This window comes from Bos mutus, chromosome 13 (assembly GCF_027580195.1).
Source record: "Bos mutus isolate GX-2022 chromosome 13, NWIPB_WYAK_1.1, whole genome shotgun sequence".
Lineage (NCBI taxonomy): Eukaryota > Metazoa > Chordata > Mammalia > Artiodactyla > Bovidae > Bos > Bos mutus.
In genome coordinates this window covers 71,199,595-71,222,894 of record NC_091629.1, presented here as the reverse complement: position 1 = coordinate 71,222,894, position 23,300 = coordinate 71,199,595, and the positions used below count along the sequence as shown (strand labels likewise).

At 44.5% G+C, this 23,300-nt stretch overlaps 1 protein-coding gene across 1 annotated transcript in view; it reads left to right on the top strand.

Moving 5' to 3' along the window:
* NINL (ninein like) overlaps positions 1–23,300 on the top strand; it is a 98,294-nt gene that overhangs the window by 23,726 nt on the left and 51,268 nt on the right. Inside the window, 2 exon segments of the mRNA XM_070382043.1 lie at positions 13,622–14,035; positions 21,889–21,985. Of these exon segments, the coding sequence (XP_070238144.1) occupies positions 13,853–14,035; positions 21,889–21,985 (280 nt within the window). The 5' untranslated portion in view covers positions 13,622–13,852.

Below are 23,300 nucleotides of genomic sequence, written 5' to 3'. Positions count from 1 at the left end.
TTTACACTAGGGCTCACTCCCTGTTTTACACCTTATGGGTTTTGGAAATGTGTAATAACATGTTTGCACCTTTACAGTATCGTGCAGAGACGTTTCAGTTCCTTAAATCCCCTGTGCTCTGTCTGTTCATCCATGCCTTGTCCCCACCCCCAGCAACCACTGATCTTTTTCACTGTCTCAACAGTGTTACTTTTTCCAGAATATCATATATTTGGAATTATATACTATGTGGCCTTTTTAAATTGTCTTATATTCAAAAGCAGACACATTACTTTGCCAACAAAGGTCCGTTTAGCCAAGGCTATGGTTTTTCCTGTGGTCATGTACGGATGTGAGAGTTGGACTGTGAAGAAGGCTGAGCGCCGAAGAATTGATGCCTTTAAACTGTGGTGTTGGAGAAGACTCTTGAGAGTCCGTTGGACTGCAAGGAGATCCAACCAGTCCATTCTGAAGGAGATCAGCCCTGGGATTTCTTTGGAAGGAATGATGCTGAAGCTGAAGCTCCAGTACTTTGGCCACCTCATGTGAAGAGTTGACTCATTGGAAAAGACTCTGATGCTGGGAGGGATTGGGGGCAGGAGGAGAAGGGGACGACAGAGGATGAGATGGCTGGATGGTATCACTGACTCGCTGGACGTGAGTCTGGGTGAACTCCGGGAGTTGGTGTTGGACAGGGAGGCCTGGCGTGCTGCGACTCATGGGGTCGCAAAGAATCAGACACGACTGAGCGACTGAACTGAACTGAACTGAATGTGCATTTAAAGTTCTTCCAAGTCTTTTCACGTTTGCTAGCTCATTTTTTAAAAGTGATGGATAATATTCTGTTGTATGGATGTACTCCAGTTTATCTTTTTTTTGGCTATGCTGTGTGTCATACTGGATCTTGGTTCCCCAGCCAGGGATTGAACCCTTGCATCTTTGTCCCTTGCATCTGGAGCATGGAATCTGAACCACTGTACTGCCAGAGAAGTCTCTCTATTCACTTACTGGAGGGTATTTTGGTTATTAACAAGTTTTGGCAATTATGAATTGAGCTGCTCTAAACATTTGTGTGCAGGTGTTTTTGTGGACTTAACTTTTCATAATTTATTTGGAATTGATATTCTGCCACTTCACATGTAATATAGAAATCCTGCAAATGTGTACCCCCATCTCACCCACCTTGATAGTATAGATGTTACATGGATTACATCCACATATCTTACAAATTTGACAAGACAGTGGTATTTTTTTTTTAACTTTAGTTGTATTTTTTCCAAGTTTACAGCTTTTTTCTCTCATTTTAATCAGATATTTGGTTTTTTGGATTCTGTTTATTCCTTTCTAAAAATATAAATTTCCATCTGGCATAATTTCTCTTCAACTAAAGCATTTCTTTTAGCACAAGGCTATTGGCAGTTCTCTCAGTTTGTTTTTTTAATTGAAAATGCATTTGAGGACTTCCCTGGTGGTCTGTGCTCCCAATGCAGGGAGCCTGGGTTCCATCCCTGGTCAGGGAACTACATCTCACATGTCACAGCTAAGAGTTCACATGCCGCAAAGAAGACAAGATCACTTGAAGGATATTTTTGGTGTACAGAATTTTAGTTGGACAGAGTTTTCTTTTTGTTGTTGTTTTTAAGCATGTTAAAGATGAAGTTACACAGTCCTCTGGAGCCCATTATTTCTGAGAAGTCAACAATCATTTTGAATTATTGTGTCCTTATATGTGATGTGTTGTTTTTCTCTGGATGTTTTCAAGGTTTTCTCCTTATGTTGCTTTTCATCAGTTTGGCTCTGATGTGCCTGGGTGTAGTTTTATTAACTTTTATGCTAAATGGGGTTTACTAAGTTTCTTGAATCTGTACATTTTTGTTTTTCACCAAATTTGGGATAATCTTTGCCGTTTGTTCTTCAGTCTGTTTTTCTGCCTAATTCCCTCTCTTCTCCTCCTAGGATGTATGCTAGACTTCTGAAAATTATCTTTTTAATCCCTGAGGCTAATCTTTAAATAATTTCCTTTTCTCTATTCTTAAGATTGGATGATTTCTATTCATCTGTCTTCAAGTTCTCTGACTTTTTCCCTCTGTCATATCCATTCTGCTATTAAGCCTTTTATTTGAATTTTAAAATTTCAGATATTACAGGTTTTTTTAGTTCTCAAATTTCCATTTGGCTGTTTTATTGTTTCTCTTTCTCTGCTGAGGTTTTCTATGTGTGCATTCATTAGGAGAATCTTTTCTTTCACATCCTTGAGTATAATTAAGCTGGCAAAGGATTCTAAGGCAGCTAATTCCAACATCTCACTCATTTTGAGGTTAATCTCTGGTTTTGACTTCTCTTACTCTGTCCTGGTTCTTCATTTTTGTGAGTGATTGTGGACTATGTCCTGAACATTGTGAAGGTGTATCATGGAGAGGGAAGTTTCTGTTATATTCCTCTGAAGAGTGTTCATTTGTGTTGTTTTAGTAGGCAGTGCTATTGGATTCATACTGAAAACTCTGCCTCTGGGCAGCAGCTCAAATCTCATTTCAGTTCTTTTATTCTTTTCGTTAAAAAGTATTTATTTATTTGGCTGTGTTGGTCTTAGTTGTGGCATGCAGGGTCTTTCACTGTGGCACGCACGCTAAGTTGCCCATGGCATGTGGGATCTAGTTCCCCAACCGGGGATCAAACCCAAGTCCCCTGCGTCGGAAGGAGGACTCTTAACCCCTGGACCGCCGAGGAAGTCCATCAGTTCTCTTATTCTTGACTTAGCTGCTTGGAGGTTGCTCCACACACGCATAGTTGGGTTGTCTGGTGAATTAGGTAGCATTTGCAGAATTGGGGGCTTTCTGTCTTTCCTTCTCTTTTTTGGGGGGATTCCTCACTCATTTTTCAGTTGCTGTGGTTGCCCCAAACTTGGCAAGCTATCAAAACTGTTTTTTTCTATCCAAGTTTTAGCTGCTCCACCTGGTGTGTGAGTGAACTGGAACAAATTGGCCTTCTTGGGAACCAAACAACATCTGTATTCATCTCAACCTGTGGTTTTGACTTAGGATGTTGTCAGCAAGCTGAACTATTAATATTCACAAGGCTGTAATAGCTTATAAAAGAATTAACTATAGAAATAAAAGCTGTAATAAATAACATTAACTTAGTGGGTATGTTTAGAGTAGAACAGGCACCAATGAAAAGAACATTAAGTTCCGGCATAAAACATCCAGCCCTTCTCCACCCAGGCACACACAATCTGGGGTGCACAGCCTGTGTTTTTCTTTAAAAGATTGAGGTCTCATCCTGGCTTTCCTCGTGACCCATGTTTTCGTGCGAACCCAGTTGGATTTACTTCAGGCCAGTTTGCACCGCCACTGAATCAGAGGGAAGCATCTTTGCCATGGGATGATTCTTTTTTTCAAAGTTGTCTCTAACTGGACTTCCCTGGTGGTACAGTGGATGAGAATCTGCCTGCCATTGCAGGGGAACCAGTTTGATTCCTAGTCCGGGAGGATCCCACATGCCGAGGGGCAACTAAGCCCACAAGCTGTAACTGCTGAAACCCGTGCACCTAGAGCCTGTGCTCTGCAACAGAAGCCCTGCACTGCAGTGAAGAGTAGCCCCCGATTGCCGTAAAGAGAAAGCCTGCACGCGGCATCGGAACCCCAGCACAGCTATTGATTAGTTATATATAAAGTGTCTCTCATCGTAAAGGCAATGAGAAAATACCTTCCCTGTTGTTGCCCACAGGCCACCAGTTAGGGACACAGATGCTCAGAGAAGTCAGGACCCCCGTGGCCCATCAGCGCACGGCTCCCTTTAAAATGCCATTCCTCCAGCCTATGCCTTATATCACGCGCTTCTTTTCCCAAAGTACTTCTGAGGCCAGTTTCTAGCATAGGGACTTCCCAGGTGGTCTAGTGGCTAAGACTCTGAGCTTCCAATACAGGCGGCCCAGGTTCGATCCCTGGTCAGGGAACTTGATCCCACATGCCGCAACTAAAGATCCTGAGTGCTGCAGTGAAGACTGAAGATCCCACGTGCCTCAACTAAGACCCAGCACAGCCAAATGAATAATTAAAAAATAACAATAATTTAAAAAAAAGAGATTCTAACATAAATCAAGGATGGGAGATAACATCCGACAGCAGGAAGGCACGTCAGGTCCCCGAGGCCCTCATCCTTCCATGCAGAAGTGGGGAGATGAGTCAGTGTGGGGCTGCCCTGTTTCAGGGGGCTCTTTTCAGAGGTGAAGTTGCTCATTTGCTGGGTCCCCAGGTTAACAGTGCACCGGGGCGGGGGGGGCGGCGCTTCCCAAACCTGCCGCCGAAGCTGTGAGGATCGACCAGAGGACTGGTTGAATTCCTCTGTGTCTCCTTCCTTATCCCAGGACCTGCTCGTCCCCTGTTCATCTCTCCTGGGTGTAGATCTTTCCAGGAGGCCTGTTCCAGTCTTCTAAGGGAGCATTTCCAGGCCTGGCTGAGTAAGCTCCACCCCAAAGGCCGTGGCTGGGCATGGAGGCCTCCTGATTCCCACAGAAGATCGTGGGCAGATGGTGTCTCTCTTGAGTTGTGCCAACCCAGCTGGAATAAAATCTCTGGAATCCACTTCAGTGTTTGATTAATAGGGTAAAGGAGCAGTCGGCCTTACAAACCCAGAGGATCACACATTACATTTTACATATTACATATTCTTCTGGTAGATTTTTTACTTGAGTGGGAAAGGGAGAAAAGAAAAGGCTTAAGGGCAGTGGCTTTGTGCATTCACTTTTCTGTGTCTGTTGGGCAGTCCCTCTTCTTTCTTTCTTTTTTTTAGGCTCTTTTGAGTAAATGTGATATGATCCAAAGTGTTTGGAAAAGAGAGACCAGGGCCCTCTGTTACATTACATTGGATTGTTTATTAATATATGTTCTTTTTCACTGTTCTGTCAGCTTTGATTCCATTTCTGATCCACATCATTTTCATCTTTGGCTACGTGTTTGTGGATGGCCATGTGTACAGTGAGCTGGGCTAGAGTCTTATAAATACTGTCATTTGTGTCCTGAGACTGACCTGGCTTTCAACATTTTCCACGTAGGCACATTTTTAAAAACATTTCAGTGCGTTGAGGACACTGTGACGTTGGTTGGAAAGAATGACACAAATGTAGTTGAACAGGCAACTCTGGAGCTCTGAAGTGTCAGGGCGTTTCCCTTTTGATGTTTAAGACAGGTCTGTTTGGCCGCCGTGCACTGTGCACTGTACCTCTGGTTATATAATTGGTTTGCTGCTAATGGTGCATAATGCACTTCTCCCAACGTTTGCGTGGATGTCAAAGAACAATTCATGTTGCCTTCTCTCCAGTCCAGAAAAAGAAGGGAAGAGAGAACGGGAGACTGAGCAGATGTTGACCCAGACTCTGTGTAAAGGCCAGAGGGAGCCAGGAGACAGTGTCTGTGGTGAGACTGGTTCCAGGGTTCTAGGTGTAAGAAGTGTGGCCCCTGAGGCCTGTGTCCCTGAGACCTCATTCCCTGGACTCCTGCTCAGTGATGAATGGAGCCCAAAGATGTGGTGATGGACCTGAGAGAACCAGGATGTCAGAGGATGAAGGTGCCTTGGGCCGTGAGGTTTGGCCTCCTTGTCTGATGTCTCAGGAAGCCCAGGCTCCAAGAGCTGAAGCACTTTAACTGAGGCCTCACAGCTGCTTTGTGACCAGGCCTACTAGCTGGGTCATCCCAAGAGTGGCAGCAGAACTCCTGAGGACCTTGTGCTTCGGACTTGAAAGGGCCTCTGTCCGATACACTGTAGATGTCTCCGTCATTGTATCTGCGGTCTTTCTTTGGTCCCACAGCTGAGCTACAGGGCCTGTTGGCCTCCAGGTGCAGCCCAGCAGGTGGCCCTGGTCTGGTGTGACTGTGTCCTTGTAAGAAAAGGAGATTAGGATCCAGACATATACACACAGGGACGCCCACATGAGGACACAGCAGGAAGGACAGACATCCCAGAAGAAACCAGCTCTGCCAGCAGCTTGATCCTGGACTTCTAGCCTCCAGGACTGTGAGAAAATACATTTCTGTTGTTTTAAGTCACCCAATGAATAGTACCTTGTTGTTTTGTTGTTGTTGTTGTTGTTTGGCATTTATCTTCTGACTTTATTATTTTGTTCATAGAAATTTTGACTTTTAAGCAAACTCCCCACACTTCCCACTCTTTTAAGGATGATGAAGAAGCTGTATTTCATTCTAGATGTTTCATAGATTACTTTTTTTTTTTTTGGTTAAAATTTCTGATTCTTCTGGAATTTGCTGAAAAGAATGAGATGGGTATTCTTTTTTTTTTCTTTTTAATATGGCTAATCAATTTTTTGGATAGCATTTTCTTTCTTCCTTTTTTTTTGGTCAGTGCTGAGTTTTCATTGCTGCTAGTGGGCTTTCTCTAGTTGTGGTGAGGGGGGGCTCTGCTCTCTAGTTTCAGTGCCCAGGCTTCGCACTGTGGTGCCTTTTCTTGTTGAGGATTATGGGCTCTAGGGCACGCGGGCTCAGTAGTTGTGAAGCATGGGCTCAGTTGCCCTGTGACATGTGGAATCTTCCTAGATGAGGAACCGAACGCATGTCCCCTGCATCGTCAGTCGGATTCTTAACCACTGGACTACCAAGGAAGTCTCGCTATCTTAACTTCTAACACTGCAGGTTAATTTTTTCTTCTTTTGAACTTAATGCAAGTGGAATCTTGCAATATCTGCTTCTTCCATCATGTTTATAAGATCGGGGTTGTTATGTAGCTCATTCCTTTCCATGGCTTTACAGTTTCCCAGAATATGCCTCAAATTACTTATTTTTACTTTTGTTTGTTTTTGGCCACATGGTGCAGTTTCTCCACCAGGGATTGAACCCACGGCCCCTGCAGTGGACGCACAGAGTCCTAACCACTGGACTACCAGGGAAGTCTCCACTTATATTTTTACTGTTGATGGATGTTTGGATTGCTTCTGGTTTAGGGTACAATGAATAATGTTGCTTAAGAAAGTGTGTCTTTTGGTGCACAAATCTATGGTTTCTATCGAGTTGGAACCTCGGTGTTGAATTGCCATGTTGTAGGGTGGATATGTGTTTAGCTTTGAACACATACATAAAACTGAGTAGGTTTTTAGAGCTGTTGTGCCAGTTATACCCCTACTAACAAGTTCTGAGCATTCCAGTTGTTCCACGTCTCTATCAAAACTTGATATTGATCAGTCTTTACATTTTAGCCAGTGATGTGGTATACTTCCAAAGCTTTCCCACTGTCCCCCAAAGTCCTACTTTGAAGCATTTTCCAATGACTGTGGTGTAAATTAGTCCTCCCAGAGCAGATTTTAACCTACTAACTTGATGCCATTGAGACAGAGGATGGAGCTGTGAATGGTCAGCATGAGCAGCTCCAGCTGCCTGGGTTTACCTGATTGGTACATCTTGAAAACCATCAAAGTCTAAGACAGGAGAAGAAGACAGTGGGGAGTCCATGGGGCTGCTCCTTGGTCACTGAGCTGTATACAGTGTATACAGTTATAAGCATCGGCAGGGGTTTCCTTGATAGAGGGTCTCACCTCAAGGCTAAGGAAGCACCACACACTTGGAGCGGCAGGAGATGTCCCCTTCCCAGCTTGCCTTCGCGCTTGTCCGCTCCATCCACGTTCTTCAGCTGACTGAGGAAATCTACCTCTGTACTTAAGTGTATGATACCAGGTCCTCATGTGTGAAATGGGTGATTGAATGGCACCCTTTGGGACCACCCTTTTCTGACTCTGATATTCTGTAACATTATTCTCAGATTGAGGGTCACAGGCAAAGTAGATTATCCTTGGGAAATCTGGACTGAATAACAAGGTTACAGAAATCACTCATAAAGCAGCCAATAAGAGTCCACGTGAGGAAGACAGCAAGGGTGGACCGTGACTGCCAGGCCTGCTCGGTGTTGAAAATTCAAGTTTATACTCATTGAGATAACGAGCTGTTACGTACTACGTTGGTATAATGGCCATCTACTATAACAAATGCAGCTAGGTGACAGATTTCTTTAAAAATTCACGGTACTGAACTGCCATATGACCCAGCAATCCCACTGCTGGGGATACACACTGAGGAAACCAGAACTGAAACAGACACACGTGCCCCAGTGTTCATCGCAGCACTGTTTACAATAGCTCGGACACAGAAGCAACCTACATGACCATCAGCAGATGAATGGACGAGGAAGTTGTGGTACATATGCACAATGGAATATTACTTAGCTATAAGAAGGAGCACATTAGAGTCAGTTCTAATGAGGCAGATGAAACTGGAGCCTATTATACAGAGTGAAGTAAGTCAGAGAAACAGCAATACAGTATACTAATGCACATATATGGAATTTAGAAAGACGGTAATGACGATCCTATATGCAAGGCAGCAAAAGAGACACAGATTAAACAACAGACTTTTGAACTATGTGGGGAAAGGTGAGGGTGGGATGATTTGAGAGAATAGCATTGACACATGTGCATTACCATATGTAAAATAGATGACCAGATCAAGTTTGCTGCATGAAGCAGGGCACTCAAAGCCAGTGCTCTGGGACAACCTAGAGGGATGGGGTGGGGAGGGAGGTGGGATTGGGGTTCAGGATGGGAGGACACATATGCACCCATGGCTGATTCATGTCTATGTATGGCAAAACCCACCACAATATTGTAAATCCTGCAATTAAAATAATTTTTTTTTAAACCTTGAAAAAAGTCATCATGTTGAGGGAGATTGGGCAGCAATGATTAAACTGGATAAACCCCAAATTATTTTGGGGGTCTTTAGAATCAGAAGTCTGTTTTAGCAAATGCCCTTCCATTGCACTCACTGTGGTTCCTTTCAGAAGGAAAATTTATCACTGCTTATACCATGCAACTGCTGTTTAATATTTGGGTAGAAGTGCAGAAAGTGAAATTTAGAAATTCTAGTATAGGGAATTCCCTGACAGTCTAGCAGTTAGGACTCTGTGCTTCCATTGCAGAGGGATCAGGTTCTATCCCTGGTCAGGGACCTAAGATCTCACAAGCTGTGAAGTGCAGACAAAATTAAATTAAATGGACCACACTGCCTTAAATAAAAAAATTCTACTGTAAGAAAGGCTCCAGTATGTGTGTGTCTTTGTGCGCTCTGTAAGTTTTGTTGAAATCTGGACGTTCTGATTCTCCCACACCTCAGACATTAATGATTTTTATTAGTCGAGGACTGCAGTTGTCTTTGTGACTTTTCGAAGCTATTTTTGCAAAGTGTGTTCTTTGTTGTGCGTGGTGACTGACGTTTCCATTCTGCGATGTCTGCAGCCAGTCAGTGACCTGACAAACGCCTCCCCTGCAGTCTTCCTGCTCGTCTTAGCCTTCTCCTAGATGCTCTGAGGGCTTCCCCTGTGGCTCTGTGATAAAGAACCCGCCTGCCAATGCAGGAGATGCAGGCTCCCTGAGTCAGGAAGATCCCCTGGAGAGGGAAATGGCAACCCACTCTAGTATTCTTGCCGGTAAAATCCCATGTGCAGAAGAGCCTGGCAGACTACAGTCCATGGGGTCACAAAGAGTCAGATATGACTGAGGGACTAAACAGCAATAACAGAGATGCTCTGAGGGAAGCTACTGCAGCCCAAGGAAGCTGACCCCAAGGCCAGAATCTGCTCCACGTCCTCAGTCACCAACAAAACACACAATTCCAGATTTTGGGTGACATGGTCCAGATTGCCCGCTCTTGTTCCAGCCAAAGGACTCTGGGCTGCTGTCCTCATGGCTCTGGTCCCCACGGCGTCGAGGGTAGTGACTGGCTCCTGCTCACCGCTCTCTTACAGAGATCAACAGCCTGTTTTCACCACCTTGCTGTGTCTGATCTGGTTCTAGAGTTTCAAATAGTTCCTTCCAGTCCCTCTTTACGGCTCAGTTTTGCTCTGGTGGAGTTTCCTCCCCTGCCACTTTGCATGACATCACCATTCCCCCGTTTCTCATTTAAAAATTTTTTTGGCTTTGCAGTGTGGCATGTGCCCCCTGCATTAGGAGTCTTCACCCCTGGGCCACCAGGGGAGTTCCCCCCGCACCAGCTGTTTTTACTCACACATTGATGATCTGTAGCCTATCAGCTCTGACACTAGGGATTCAAAATTGTAGTATTCCAGTTCCGTCATTTCTTCTACACTGCTACTGGCTACTTTTAGTAAAGAAGAGAAACTATTGCTTTCTTTATGGTAGAATTTGCTAGTTGAATTTAAGGTAGAAGCTGATATTGATACTGAGAGTAAGGTTTTCTGTATTTGCATACATATAGTGATAAACATAGAGAAGCTCATTTTTATATGTAGAACCTTATGTGGATAACCTCATGTATGCTGCTGCTCCTGCTAAGTCACCTCAGTTGTGTCCGACTCTGTGTGACTCCATAGACGGCAGCCCACCAGGCTGCCCCGTCCCTGGGATTCTCCAGGCAAGAACACTGGAGTGGGTTGCCATTTCCTTCTCCAGTGCATGAAAGTGAAAAGTGAAAGTGAAGTCGCTCAGTCGTGTCCAACTCTTAGCAGCCCCATGGATTGCAGCCTACCAGGCTCCTCCGTCCATGGGATTTTCCAGGCAAGATATATATCAACTAATTATGTAGATGTTTTATAACCACTGGGAGTATGGCTATAATCCCAGCATGAATATAAGTACATGTGATTATAAAAATCTTTAGGGAGACTTCCCTGGTGGTCCAGTGGCTAAGACTCTCTGCTCCCAAGTCCAGGGTGCCTGAGTTAGATCCCTGGTCAGGGAACCAGATCCCAAATGCTGCAACTAAAAATTCCCACGTGCCACAACTAATACCTGGTGCAGCCAAATAAATTAAAAAAAAAAAATCTTTTGGAAGTGCGAAGTTTTTGCCCAGTCTAAATAACTACTTTGTAGGAAGAGCAAAGACTATGTTAATCGCCAATTAAATGATGCATCAGCTTTTTTTATATTGTTGGGATTGGAAAATCCCTTTGATAAAAGTGATGGCCTCTCAAGCTTTATCGCTGAGATGGGGCTGACCTTGGCAAAGTAAGTGAATAGTATATGTTTTGAAAAATAAGAAAAAAAGCCATGAAAACAGCTAATGCAGAGATTAATCCTTAAAGCTCAGAACTGCTGAAGTGTGAAGTTTGATTACCAATCCCAAGGCTATTTGACATGGTGCCCAGACCTGCTTTTCTGGAACCCAAGGCTGGGCTTCAATATTTAATCAGAGTTGTAACATCTCTCCAGATACAGAACATGCCATCTAGAATGCGACCTTGGTGCTGCTTGTTCTGGGTTGGCACACTTTTACAGGATTTTTTGGAGGACCTTGTTTGGAGTTGTTCTGGGTTGCAATGCTCTGGTTCCACACAGCACACCCAGCTGCTTGTGAGAGGCCATAGTCCTTCTCCCTGTCTTGATACCCAGCAGATTTCCAGGGCCACGGATTAAATTCCTTCATCGCTGTGCTCCAGTTAAATGCAAACCTACACCTTCCCTCATGGCCTCCAGAGGGCTGCGTGGTCCTGCAGAGTGCTGGTCAACCACTGTTTCTTAACCAGTGTTCAGTTTGTTTGAGGGCAGGTTTTTCTCCCCAGGATGAAAACAGGGTTTTTGCCTCACCTGGTAGCAAAGTTTATGCTCCAATTTTAAATAAAGTTTTATAGCATTCAAATTACTGAGAATCTACAGATTCCAACTTCAAAATAATCAAACCGGAATAAGCCAATGGCTCCTCTTTATCTGGAACGTTGAATGTGGCTGGTCTTTCTAGTGATTTCCATGCGCGGACCTTTATGTATTTGTAGAATCTAGAAAGGATTAAATAATTTAGCTTGGGTGAAGAGAGAAACTGAAGAGGGCCTTGGACGTTCTATTATTTATAAGGATCACTTGGCTGTGAGGCCTGCACTTCACAGGTGAGTAGGCCTGGGTGCCAAGGGTGGGACAGTGCAGGGCACCGGACCCCGCCTGAGGGTCCCCTTTGTCTCCCTTCCAGGGTCCTGCGTGGGGATTCTAGGGGACAGCGTTCTTTGACCCCATTCACAGGCTGGGGAGTCTGAACAGAGTCGGAGTAATATACTCCTGGCTCCCTGCTGGGAGGGACAGGGTAAAGCCCTTCTTCTCACCTTCTTGTTCTGTGTTTGGGTTGATCCCTTTTCCCCATCAGGAGGGAGGGAGGGGAAACATTTCTGGAAACAGGATTTGAGCAACTGGGAACCTGGGGACCCGTGTACAGGATGGTGATTCTGCTGTCCTTTGTGGTGTGATGAGCACAGTAGAAAAGATGTCATAGTTCCGAGGTGTTTAGAGTCACTGGAGTGACTTGTCCTGCCCTTTTCTAGGACTCTCGAGTCTTGGGGAGGCCAGGGACATCAGCGTGGTTGATGAGCCCTGGCATATATCCCAGGTGGAGGCACCCTTTCAGTTTTTCCAAACCTTCCTGCCCCATCTCAGCGCTGAGGTTTGCCATGTTGAATCTTGGCTGAAAAAAGACCCCCATCCTGGGGTGGAAGGATGGCTCCTGTGACCCGAAGCAGTGACTCCTTTCTCGCAATAGTTTTCCCAGCGTTTTGAAAGCAGTATTGTGCTGTGCTTAAGTCACTTCAGTTGTGTCTAACTCTTTGCGACCCCTTGGACGGATAGCATGCCAGGCTCCTCTGTCCATGAGGATTCTCCAGGCAAGAATGCTGGAGTGGGTAGCCATTTCCTTCTCCAGGGGATCTTCCCAACCCAGGGATCCAGCACACATCTCATAATTACATCTCCTGCATTGGCAGGCAGGTTCTTTACCGCTAGCATCACCTGGGAAGCCTAAAGCCAGCACAAGGAGTTGGGGCAGCGGCAACCCACAAAGCGAGGAAGTGGGGAGGCATCACCAGGGACCCAGCTGACCCTCTCGGCCTGTGGCGAGGACAGTCGATCGCCCATGCTTGGTCCCTCGAGGGGCGCAGCACGCCGCAGGGGCGTGGAGGGACGAAGGGATGTCCCCCATCACGGGTCCCCTCCCCAGCGGCCAGGGAGCAGGTCCGGGACGCCAGCCAGTCTAGCCCTTATCTTGGATGGAGGTTAGGAAGTGTCCTAGCAAAGGGCGCCTGAAGGGTCTTTTGTGCCTGACCTGTAGGATGCTGGTCTGAATCACCAATGGCGTATGCCTGGATGGCCGAAGACAAAGCACCTGCTCTGTTGGGTCAGGGTCTCAGTTTCCTAGGGATGAGGGAAAGGAGAGGAAAAGAAGTGTTTCTGAATGGCCAGGACTCAACTGTGATGTGCAAAGCTGGCATGACCGGGGTGACAGTGGGCCAAGGGGGGGGGCCCTCGCCCCTGAATCAGCCCGTGAGTGGAATTGGGAGGGGGCTACGGTCCAGCGAGCCCCCTCAGGATAGGGCTGGCTCATCACTTCTCTTGAGAGGGCTTTCGGTGCCCTCTGACCTCCAGCCCCACACCTGAGTTCTCCCCAAGACTGGAATCCTAGGGCAGGAGTGCCAGGCACCCAGTAGGTCCTGTGTGTAAGTGCATAGAGAAAAACACAGAGTGAATATTTGCCAAAATAGTAATAATGATATTTTTTTAGGTGATGAAATTTTGGATGACTTTGGTCCTCTTTATACTTACCTGTTTTTTTCCTGATTATTCTGTATTAGGTACTTTTTTTTTTTTTTTTAGAACAAAGTAATTCTGGTTTTTCAAGCCAGTAGAGGATGGATTCCCTGCAAACACGTCTCTAGCCTCACTGACCTCCTCCAGCCTTGCGCACCCTGAGCAGACCCTGGTGCCCACACCCCAGCTCTTACCCTGCCCTGGACCACACTGCCTGGCGCCCCAGGACAGTGGAGGGAGGCGAGGGCCAGTCCAACGGCGCGGCATCTTCCTGTCCCGCACGTGGCCTGCGATGGGATGGACAAAGAGGAAGAGAACCACTACGTTTCGCAACTTAGGGACGTCTACAGCAGCTGTGACACCACGGGGACAGGCTTCTTGGACCGGGAGGAGCTGACCCAGCTCTGCCTGAAGCTCCATCTGGAAAAACAGCTGCCTGTCCTCCTGCACACACTTCTCGGAAACAACCAGTTTGCCAGGGTGGGTACTGGACTTCATTCTCACAGAGAAAAGTATGGAGAGCCCGTGGTGACAGCTATGGGCGTCTGAGAAACACCAGTTGACTAGAGATACTCATCAAAGGAAAGTTAGGAGGAAATGGGATGCTATTTTTCCTTTTATGGAACTCTTGTGTTGTAGAAAGGGGTTTCTTAAGATTGCCCTTTTTTAAGCGTAGTAACTTCCAGAGATTTGTTTTTGTTCCATTTTTCCAGAAAGATGTTTAACGGCTGATTTGTCCGGGGAGTGGAAGGTTGTTATGGATGGTTCACAAAGCACAGTGGTCTGTGTACAGCTCACGTGCTGGGTCATTCAGAGGCAGCTTCGAAGTACCTCGAAGGCAGATTGTCTCATAAAATTGCCCAGTGTGAAATTTGTCCAGCAGCTGGACAAAACATCGCGCGTTGCTGTTGCAGGAACGAAGGCTTCCTGCCTTCAGAGGTGCCCTCTGAGTGTATCTGTCCCAGATAGGAAGAAAGTGTGCGTGGAGTTCTTTTCTCTAGGAAGTTCAAGGTCGCCTAGAAAGGTCATCTGAAGCCTGGAGCACGCCTTGCTTTCCTGAGGGGAACACTGAGAAGCTTCTTGGTGTTCTGTTTCTTAAATGTGTCCAGATGTAACATATTCATTTTATGCTTGTAATAATGAATTTTTTTTTTTTTTTTGCTGCCCTCTGTCGTTGCTGCGTGTAGGCTTTCTCCAGTTGCAGCAAGTAGGGGCTGTTCTTCGTTCCTCATTGCAGTGGCTTCTGTTGCAGAGCCTCGGCTTGAGAGTACAGGCTCAGTAGTTGTGGTGCTTGGGCTTAGTTGCCCCACAGCATGAGGGATCTACCTAGACCAGGGATCGAACCCCATGTCCATTCCGTTGGCAGGCGGATTCTTAACCACGAGGCCACCAGGGAGGTACGCGTGTTCATTTTAAAACCAGAGCCTGGGAATTCCCTAGTGGTCCAGTAGTTAGGAATCTGGGCCCGGGTTCAATCCCTGGTTTGGAAATTGAGATCCCACAGACTGAAAAAAAAAAAAAAACAGAAATAAAAAAGCAGTGCCTATAATTACAGGCACTTCATCTTACCTTTGAAGGAAGAGTATTTTTCCCCCCACAGAACTTAGTAAAACTGGTCTCATTTTGAATGAGAAAAAAAATTCCAGCCTGAGTTGGTTCTTGAAGAACAACCTAAAACCCCTCTCTGCTGGCCCCGGGGGAGCTTCTAGGCGAATCTGACTCCTGTTACTCCCCCAGAGCCCGGGTGGTCAGTGCTGTCAGCAGAGCTGCTCCTGCGGCGAGGAGGACTCTGCCTCACACGCCCGCCTTACCCTGCTCGGTCACCTTCCCCTCTACTGCTTTTTCTTTATGGACTTAAGGCTCAGGTGTGGGAACTTCCCTCATGGTCCAGCGGTTAAGACTCCGTGCTTCCACTGCAGGGGGGACTTGTTCCATCCCTGGCTGGTGAACTAAGATGCCACATGCCATTCGTGGTGTGGCCAGGAAAAAAATCAGGTGTGATTTTGATCGCTCATGTCCTAGCCCCTCTTGATATCACCTGGAATTGCATTCAAGGGCTAGGTGAGCAAAAGGCACATTTGTGAAAATCACCACTGGGTAAAACAGCATAAACAGGTTATCTGGTTTCCTTGATGTTTTTTATCCTGGCCCCTCCTCCGTTTGTGAGCTGTGATGGGAGAGGACACAGAAACACAGTCAAATGGTATCAGATAAAACAGCAGCACACTCAGCCATCAGATTCCCTCCTGCTTTCTTTTTTGTTGTTGTTGTTAACGCTACACAGCTTGTGGGATCTTAGTTCCCCAACGAGGGGTTGAACCTGGGCTCTTGGCTGTGAGAGTGCAGAGTCCTAACCACTGAACCACCAGAGAATTCCCAAATCCCCTCCTGTTTGATGGCTCAGAAGAAAGCTGATAAGTATTATCAAAGATGCAATAGAAATCTGAGATTGGATCAGACAAAATGGCCGTTTCATTCCACTCCCATGTAGTCAACAAGGTGTTTTTTTAAAATATTTATTTATTTATTTCGCTGCACCAGTCTTCCCTGTGACATGTGGGATCTTTAGGTGGGGCATTCAAACTCTTAGCTGCGGCATGTGAGATCTAGTTCCCTGACCAGCGGTGGAGCTGGGTCCCCTGCATTGGGAGCTTGGAGTCTTAGTCACTGGACTACCAGGGAAGTCCCTCAACAAGTATTTTTGAGCACTTATTATGTGCTAGGCAACATCTAGAAGGTAGGAGTGTAAAATGAAAGCAATATAATATCTCTGTGAGATGAAAGCTATGCAAGAATGTTCTTTCTAGTATTGATCCAGTGGTTTTTCCAGCAGTCATGTATGGATGTGAGAGTTGAATCATAAAGAAGGCTGAGTGCCAAAGAATTGATGCTTTTGAATTGTGGTGCTGGAGAAGATTTTTGAATCAAAAGGAGATCAAACCAGTCAATCCTAAAGGAAATCAACCTGGAATATTCATTGGAAGGACTGATGCTGAAGCTGAAGCTCCAGTACTCTGGCTACCGATGGGAAGAGCCAACTCATTGGAAAAGACTCGGATGCTGGGAAAGATTAAGGGTGGGGAGGAGAAGGGGACAACAAAGAATGAGATGGTTGGATGGCATCACCGACATGACATGAACTCGGGCAAACTCTGAGAGATGGTGAGGGACAAGGGAAGCCTGGTGTGTTGCAGTCCATGGGGTCGCAAAAATTTGGACATGACTTGTGACTGAACAACAATACATTAATAGATCCACCTGATGAAATTGATGCATCATCCTAAAAAAGAGAGAAGAGGCTTCAGACTTTGTCATATTAGCAGTTTAGCAAATTCACGCCCACCTTCCAGTGAGGGCTACTAGAATGGTAAGTCCATACAGCACAGGGAAGAGTAGCCCCCACTCGCCACAAATGGAGAAAGCCTGCATGCAGCAAGAAGACCCAGCACAGCCAAAAGTAAATCAATAGAACTTTTTTTTTTTAAAAAGTAGAAGGGTGAAAGAATGTCTCCTTGAGAAGGTGAATTCTGCTCAGTTTTGAAAGGATATAGAGACCAACACATCTGATAGACATTTGTTGAGTATTTACAATGTGTTAGCTAGTTGGGGATCCAGAAGATAAACACACATATGAGCAGTCCACCTTCAAGTCTGATACGTGTGTAACCCAGGTAGAGACGTTCCACAGCCAACAGCTGCGTTTAGTGCTCAGAGGCAGCAATAGAAATGTGCTCATTCGAGTTCTGTGCCAGGTGTGGGGAGCATGCTTGGACCTACAGCCCCAGGCCTGCTTTTCTAGCATTTTGACCTACAAGTATCTCTTGTGTTGATTTCTTTCTGTGTGACTTCAGGTGAAGCACAGGTAGAGAAAAGAGTTGGGAAGTGTGCAGCTCAGTGAACATCCGTTCCAAGCATACCTGGGCCCCCAGCATCCTGCATCCCTCCTCAGGTGCCCCTGTAGTCCCTCTGGCCATCTTGATGAGAAGAGCATAGATTTGTTTGCCTGTTTCTGAACTATATACAGGTGGATGTATACAGCACATGCTCAGTGCATCCTCTGGTTCTTTCATTCAGTATCATGTCTGCAATCTATATTCAGATAGTGTCGGTCAGTGTCAATATGTTGTCTCTGTCAGTGTTTTATTTTCCCCCTGTTGTCGTCTTTCATTGTCTGACTGAATCACAGTTTATTTACCCATTTTCTTTAGGCACATCTGGATCATTTCCAATATTCTTTTAATAAATTATGTTTTTGCTGAAAAAAGAATCAAAGTGAAATTAAAACATTTCAGACAATCACACTAAAAGAGCTTAGCACCAGCATACTTAAGAAAACACACAAGTCTCAAAGATCTATTTCAAATAGATGGAGAACTATCCCAGGCAGAAGGTTGGAAATGAAGGAAGAAATGAAAAACAAGGTGGCAAATATTTGAATAATTCTAAATGAACACTGACTATATAAAACAAAAATATCTTGTAAGGAGTTAAAATAAATGATAACAAAGGCACAAAAGTATCAGACAGGCTTTGTGTTGTCCCTGAAGAGGGTAAAACTGGTTAATATGAAAGCTTCAAGCTCCATAAGAAAGCTAGTCTCTAGGGTAAAAAGCATTACTGAACTGAAGAGGGTCGGCATTGTATAGTGACAAAAGATTCAATTTACCGAGAGGATATGAATGTATATTCTGTGACTCAGCAATCCCATTCTTAGGTGCGTATACTCCAGAGAAACTCTTGGGACATATATGTGACTGTTCAGAGCTTTTTTTTGCCCCCAGTGTAGGGGCGGGGGATTTAATCAGGAAAGGAACCTTGGTGGAGGACTAGCCTACATGCTGGCATGTTCTCTTTCGTGGTGGGTAATGAAGGCATGGATATTTCTTTGTGTGTTAATGTTTGTGGTCATCAGACACGTCTTTTCTGCACCTTTTTTCTAATTATGTTATCTAACTTCCTTTTATGGAGTTGTTAATAGTGTTTTTTGGTGAAGGGCTTATGACTCTTTTTTTAAAATTTAAATTTATTTATTTTAATTGGAGGCTAATTACTTTACAATATTGTATTGGTTTTGCCACACATCAACATAAATCCGCCACGGGTATACACGTGTTCCCCATCCTGAACCCCCTCCCACCTCCCTCCCCCTACCATCCCTCTGGGTCATCCCAATGCACCAGCCCCAAGCATCCTGTATCCTGCATCGAACCTGGACTGGCGATTTGTTTCTTATATGATATACATGTTTCAATGTATTTCTCCCAAATCATCCCACCCTCTCCCTCTCCCACAGAGTCCAAAAGACTGTTCTATACATCTGTGTCTCTTTTGCTGTCTCATATACAGGGTTATTGTTACCATCTTTCTAAATTCCATATATATGCATTAGTATACTGTATTGGTGTTTTTCTTTCTGGCTTACTTCACTCTGTATAACAGGCTCCAGTTTCATCTACCTCATTAGAACTGATTCAAATATATTCTTTTTAATGGCTGAGTAATACTCCATTGTGTATATGTACCACAGCTTTCTTATCCATTCATCTGCTGATGGACATCTAGGTTGCTTCCATGTCCTGGCTATTATAAACAGTGCTACGATGAACATTGGGGTACACGTGTCTCTTTCAATTCTGGTTTCCTCGGTGTGTATGCCCAGCAGTGGGATTGCTGGGTCATAAGGCAGTTCTATTTCCAGTTCTTTAAGGAATCTGCACACTGTTCTCCATAGTGGCTGTACTAGTTTGCATTCCCACCAACAGCGTAAGAGGGTTCCCTTTTCTCCACACCCTCTCCAGCATTTATTGCTTGTAGGCTTTTGGATCGCAGCCATTCTGACTGGCGTGAAATGGTACCTCATTGTGGTTTTGATTTGCATTTCTCTAATAATGAGTGATGTTGAGCATCTTTTCATGTGTTTGCTAGCCATCTGTATGTCTTCTCTGGAGAATTGCCTCTTTAGCTTTTTGGCCCATTTGTTGATTGGGTCTTTTATTTTTCTGGAATTGAGCTGCAGGAGTTATATATTTTTGAGATTAGTTGTTTGTCAGTTGCTTCATTTGCTATTATTTTCTCCCATTCTGAAGGCTGTCTTTTCACCTTGCTTATAGTTTCCTTTGTTGTGCAGAAGCTTTTAATTTTAATTAGGTCCAATTTGTTTATTTTTGCTTTTATTTCCAATATTCTGGGAGGTGGGTCATAGAGGATCTTGCTGTGATTTATGTCGGAGAGTGTTTTGCCTCTGTTGTCCTCTAGGAGTTTTATAGTTTCTGGTCTTACATTTAGATCTTTAATCCATTTTGAGTTTATTTCTGTGTATGGTGTTAGAAAGTGTTCTAGTGGGAGACTTTAATACCCCACTCACACCTATGGATAGATCAACTAAACAGAAAATTAACAAGGAAACACAAACTTTAAATGATACAATAGACCAGTTAGACCTAATTGATATCTATAGGACATTTCACCCCAAAACAATGAATTTCATCTTTTTCTCAAGAGCACACGGAACCTTCTCCAGGATAGATCACATCCTGGGCCATAAATCTAGCCTTGGTAAATTCAAAAAAATTGAAATCACTCCAAGCATCTTTTCTGACCACAATGCAGTAAGATTAGATCTCAATTATAGGAGGAAAACTATTAAAAATTTCAACATATGGAGGCTGAACAACACGCTGCTGAATAACCGACAAATCACAGAAGAAATCAAAAAAGAAATCAAAATATGCATAGAAATGAATGAAAATGAAAACACAACAACCCCAAACCTGTGGGACACTGTAAAAGCAGTGCTAAGAGGAAAGTTCATAGCAATACAGGCATATCTCAAGAAACAAGAAAAAAGTCAAATAAATAACCTAACTCTACACCTAAAGCAACTAGAAAAGGAAGAAATGAAGAACCCCAGGGCTAGCAGAAGGAAAGAAGTCTTAAAAATTAGGGCAGAAATAAATGCAAAAGAAACAAAAGAGCCCATAGCAAAAATCAACAAAGCCAAAAGCTGGTTCTTTGAAAGGATAAATAAAATTGACAAACCATTAGCCAAACTCATCAAGAAACAAAGGGTGAAAAATCAAATCAATAAAATTAGAAATGAAAATGGAGAGATCACGACAGACAGCACAGAAATACAAAGGATCATAAGAGACTACTATCAGCAATTATATTCCAATAAAATGAACAACTTAGAAGAAATGGACAAATTCTTAGAAAAGTACAACTTTCCAAAACTGAACCAGGAAGAAATAGAAAATCTTAACAGACCCATCACAAGCACGGAAATTGAAACTGTAATCAGAAATCTTCCAGCAAACAAAAGCCCAGGACTAGACGGCTTCACGGCTGAATTCTACCAAAAATTTAGAGAAGAGCTAACACCTATCCTACTCAAACTCTTCCAGAAAATTGCAGAGGAGGGTAAACTTCCAAACGCATTCTATGAGGTCAGCATCACCCTAATACCAAAACCTGACAAAGATGCCACAAAAAAAGAAAACTACAGGCCAATATCACTGATGAACAGAGATGCAAAAATCCTTAACAAAATTCTAGCAATCAGAATCCAACAACACATTAAAAAGATCATACACCACGACCAAGTGGGCTTTATCCCAGGGATGCAAGGATTCTTCAATATCCGTAAATCAATCAATGTAATACACCACATTAACAAATTGAAAAATAAAAGCCATATGCTTATCTCAATAGATACAGAGAAAGCCTTTGACAAAATTCAACATCCATTTATAATAAAAACTCTCCAGAAAGCAGGAATAGAAGGAACATACCTCAACATAATAAAAGCTATATATGATTCACTTTTAATTGCCTTACTATATCTTCAGTTTTTTAAAACCTTAAGTAAATATTTGCAAGGATATCTAACCAGTCCATTCTAAAGGAGATCGGTCCTGGGTGTTCTTTGGAAGGAATGATGCTGAAGCTGAAACTCCAGTACTTTGGCCACCTCATGCATAGAGTTGACTCATTGGAAAAGACTCTGATGCTGAGAGCGATTGGGGGCAGGAGGAGAAGGGGACAACAGAGGATGAGATGGCTGGATGGCATCACTGACTTGATGGACATGAGTTTGAGTGAACTCCGGGAGTTGGTGACGGACAGGGAGGCCTGGCGTGCTGCGATTCATGGGGTCACAAAGAGTCGGACACAACTGAGTGAATGAACTGAACTGAACTGAAATATTTGAAAAAATAAATGTCCTCAGTGCTGAAGGCAATATAAGATCTTCCATCTGAGAAAACCTCAAAGCCCAGTGTGTTACGTATGTGGCTTGTAGAAAGCAGTCTTGACCACTTTTCTCAAATTCACAGGTTAACTTCGAGGAATTTAAGGACGGTTTCATAGCTGTGTTGTCATCCCAGGCTGGTCTTGCCTCCTCAGATGAAGACAGTGGGTCTTTGGAGTCAGGTAAGAGGCCTTTCTGGTCTTCTTTACATCTTTTTCCGTGATTCTGTGACTTCTGGAGTATGAAGTTGTACCTGAACAACGCAGCAGGTCTATGTTCCCCAGCTGCATGGACTGGGACCAGCACCTGGGTGTTTTCTTATTTGGCTTCCTTATTTGTTCAGTGGTTCTATAAGGGGAAAGTCTTGTGTTTTCTTCTGCACTGCACAAAATCCTCTGCATACCCTGGCACTTCTGGTCACTAGATCTCTGTAGTTTCCCCTGCATCAGGCCATTTTGCAACACCAGCTAGGTGTACTGCAGTTCAACTCCATTCTGACACCATCTCTCTGGACACAGCTGCAGACCCCACAGGCTAAGACCGCACTGCCTTCAGACAACAATCTCAAGCCCAGCTTGTCACCTTGTGCTTCTGACCCACTGGCTAAAGATTGGAGGTGCCCATGGCCTCCTTCAGTTCAGTTCAGTTCAGTTCAATTCAGTTCAGTCGTTCAGTCATGTCCAACTCTTTGTGACCCCATGAATCGCAGCACACCCAGCCTCCCCGTCCATCACCAACTCCCGGAGTTCACTCAGACTCACGTCCATCAAGTCAGTGATGCCATCCAGCCATCTCATCCTCTGTCATCCCCTTCTCCTCCTGTCCCCAATCCCTCCCAGCCAAAGTAGTGGAGTTTCAGCTTTAGCATCATTCCTTCCAAAGAAATCCCAGGGCTGATCTCCTTCAGAATGCACTGGTTGGGTCTCCTTGCAGTCCAAGGGACTCTCAAGAGTCTTCTCCAACACCACAGTTCAAAAGCATGAATTCTTCGGCACTCAGCCTTCTTTACAGTCCAACTCACATCCATACATGACTACTGGAAAAACCATAGCCTTGACTAGACGGACCTTTGTTGGCAAAGTAATGTCTCTGCTTTTTAATATGCTATCTAGGTTGGTCATAACTTTCCTTCCAAGGAGTAAGCGTCTTTTAGTTTCATGGCTGCAGTCACCATCTGGAGAGATTTTAGAGCCCCCAAAAATAAAGTCTGACACTGTTTCCACTGTTTCCCCATCTATTTCTCATGAAGTGATGGGACCAGATGCCATGATCTTCGTTTTCTGGATGTTGAGCTTTAAGCCAACTTTTTCACTCTCCACTTTCACTTTCATCAAGAGGCTTTTTAGTTCCTCTTCACTTTCTGCCATAAGGGTGGTGTCATCTGCATATCTGAGGTTATTGATATTTCTCCCGGCAATCTTGATTCCAGCTTGTGCTTCTTCCAGCCCAGCCTTTCTCATGATGTACTCTGCATAGAAGTTAAATAAGCAGGGTGAC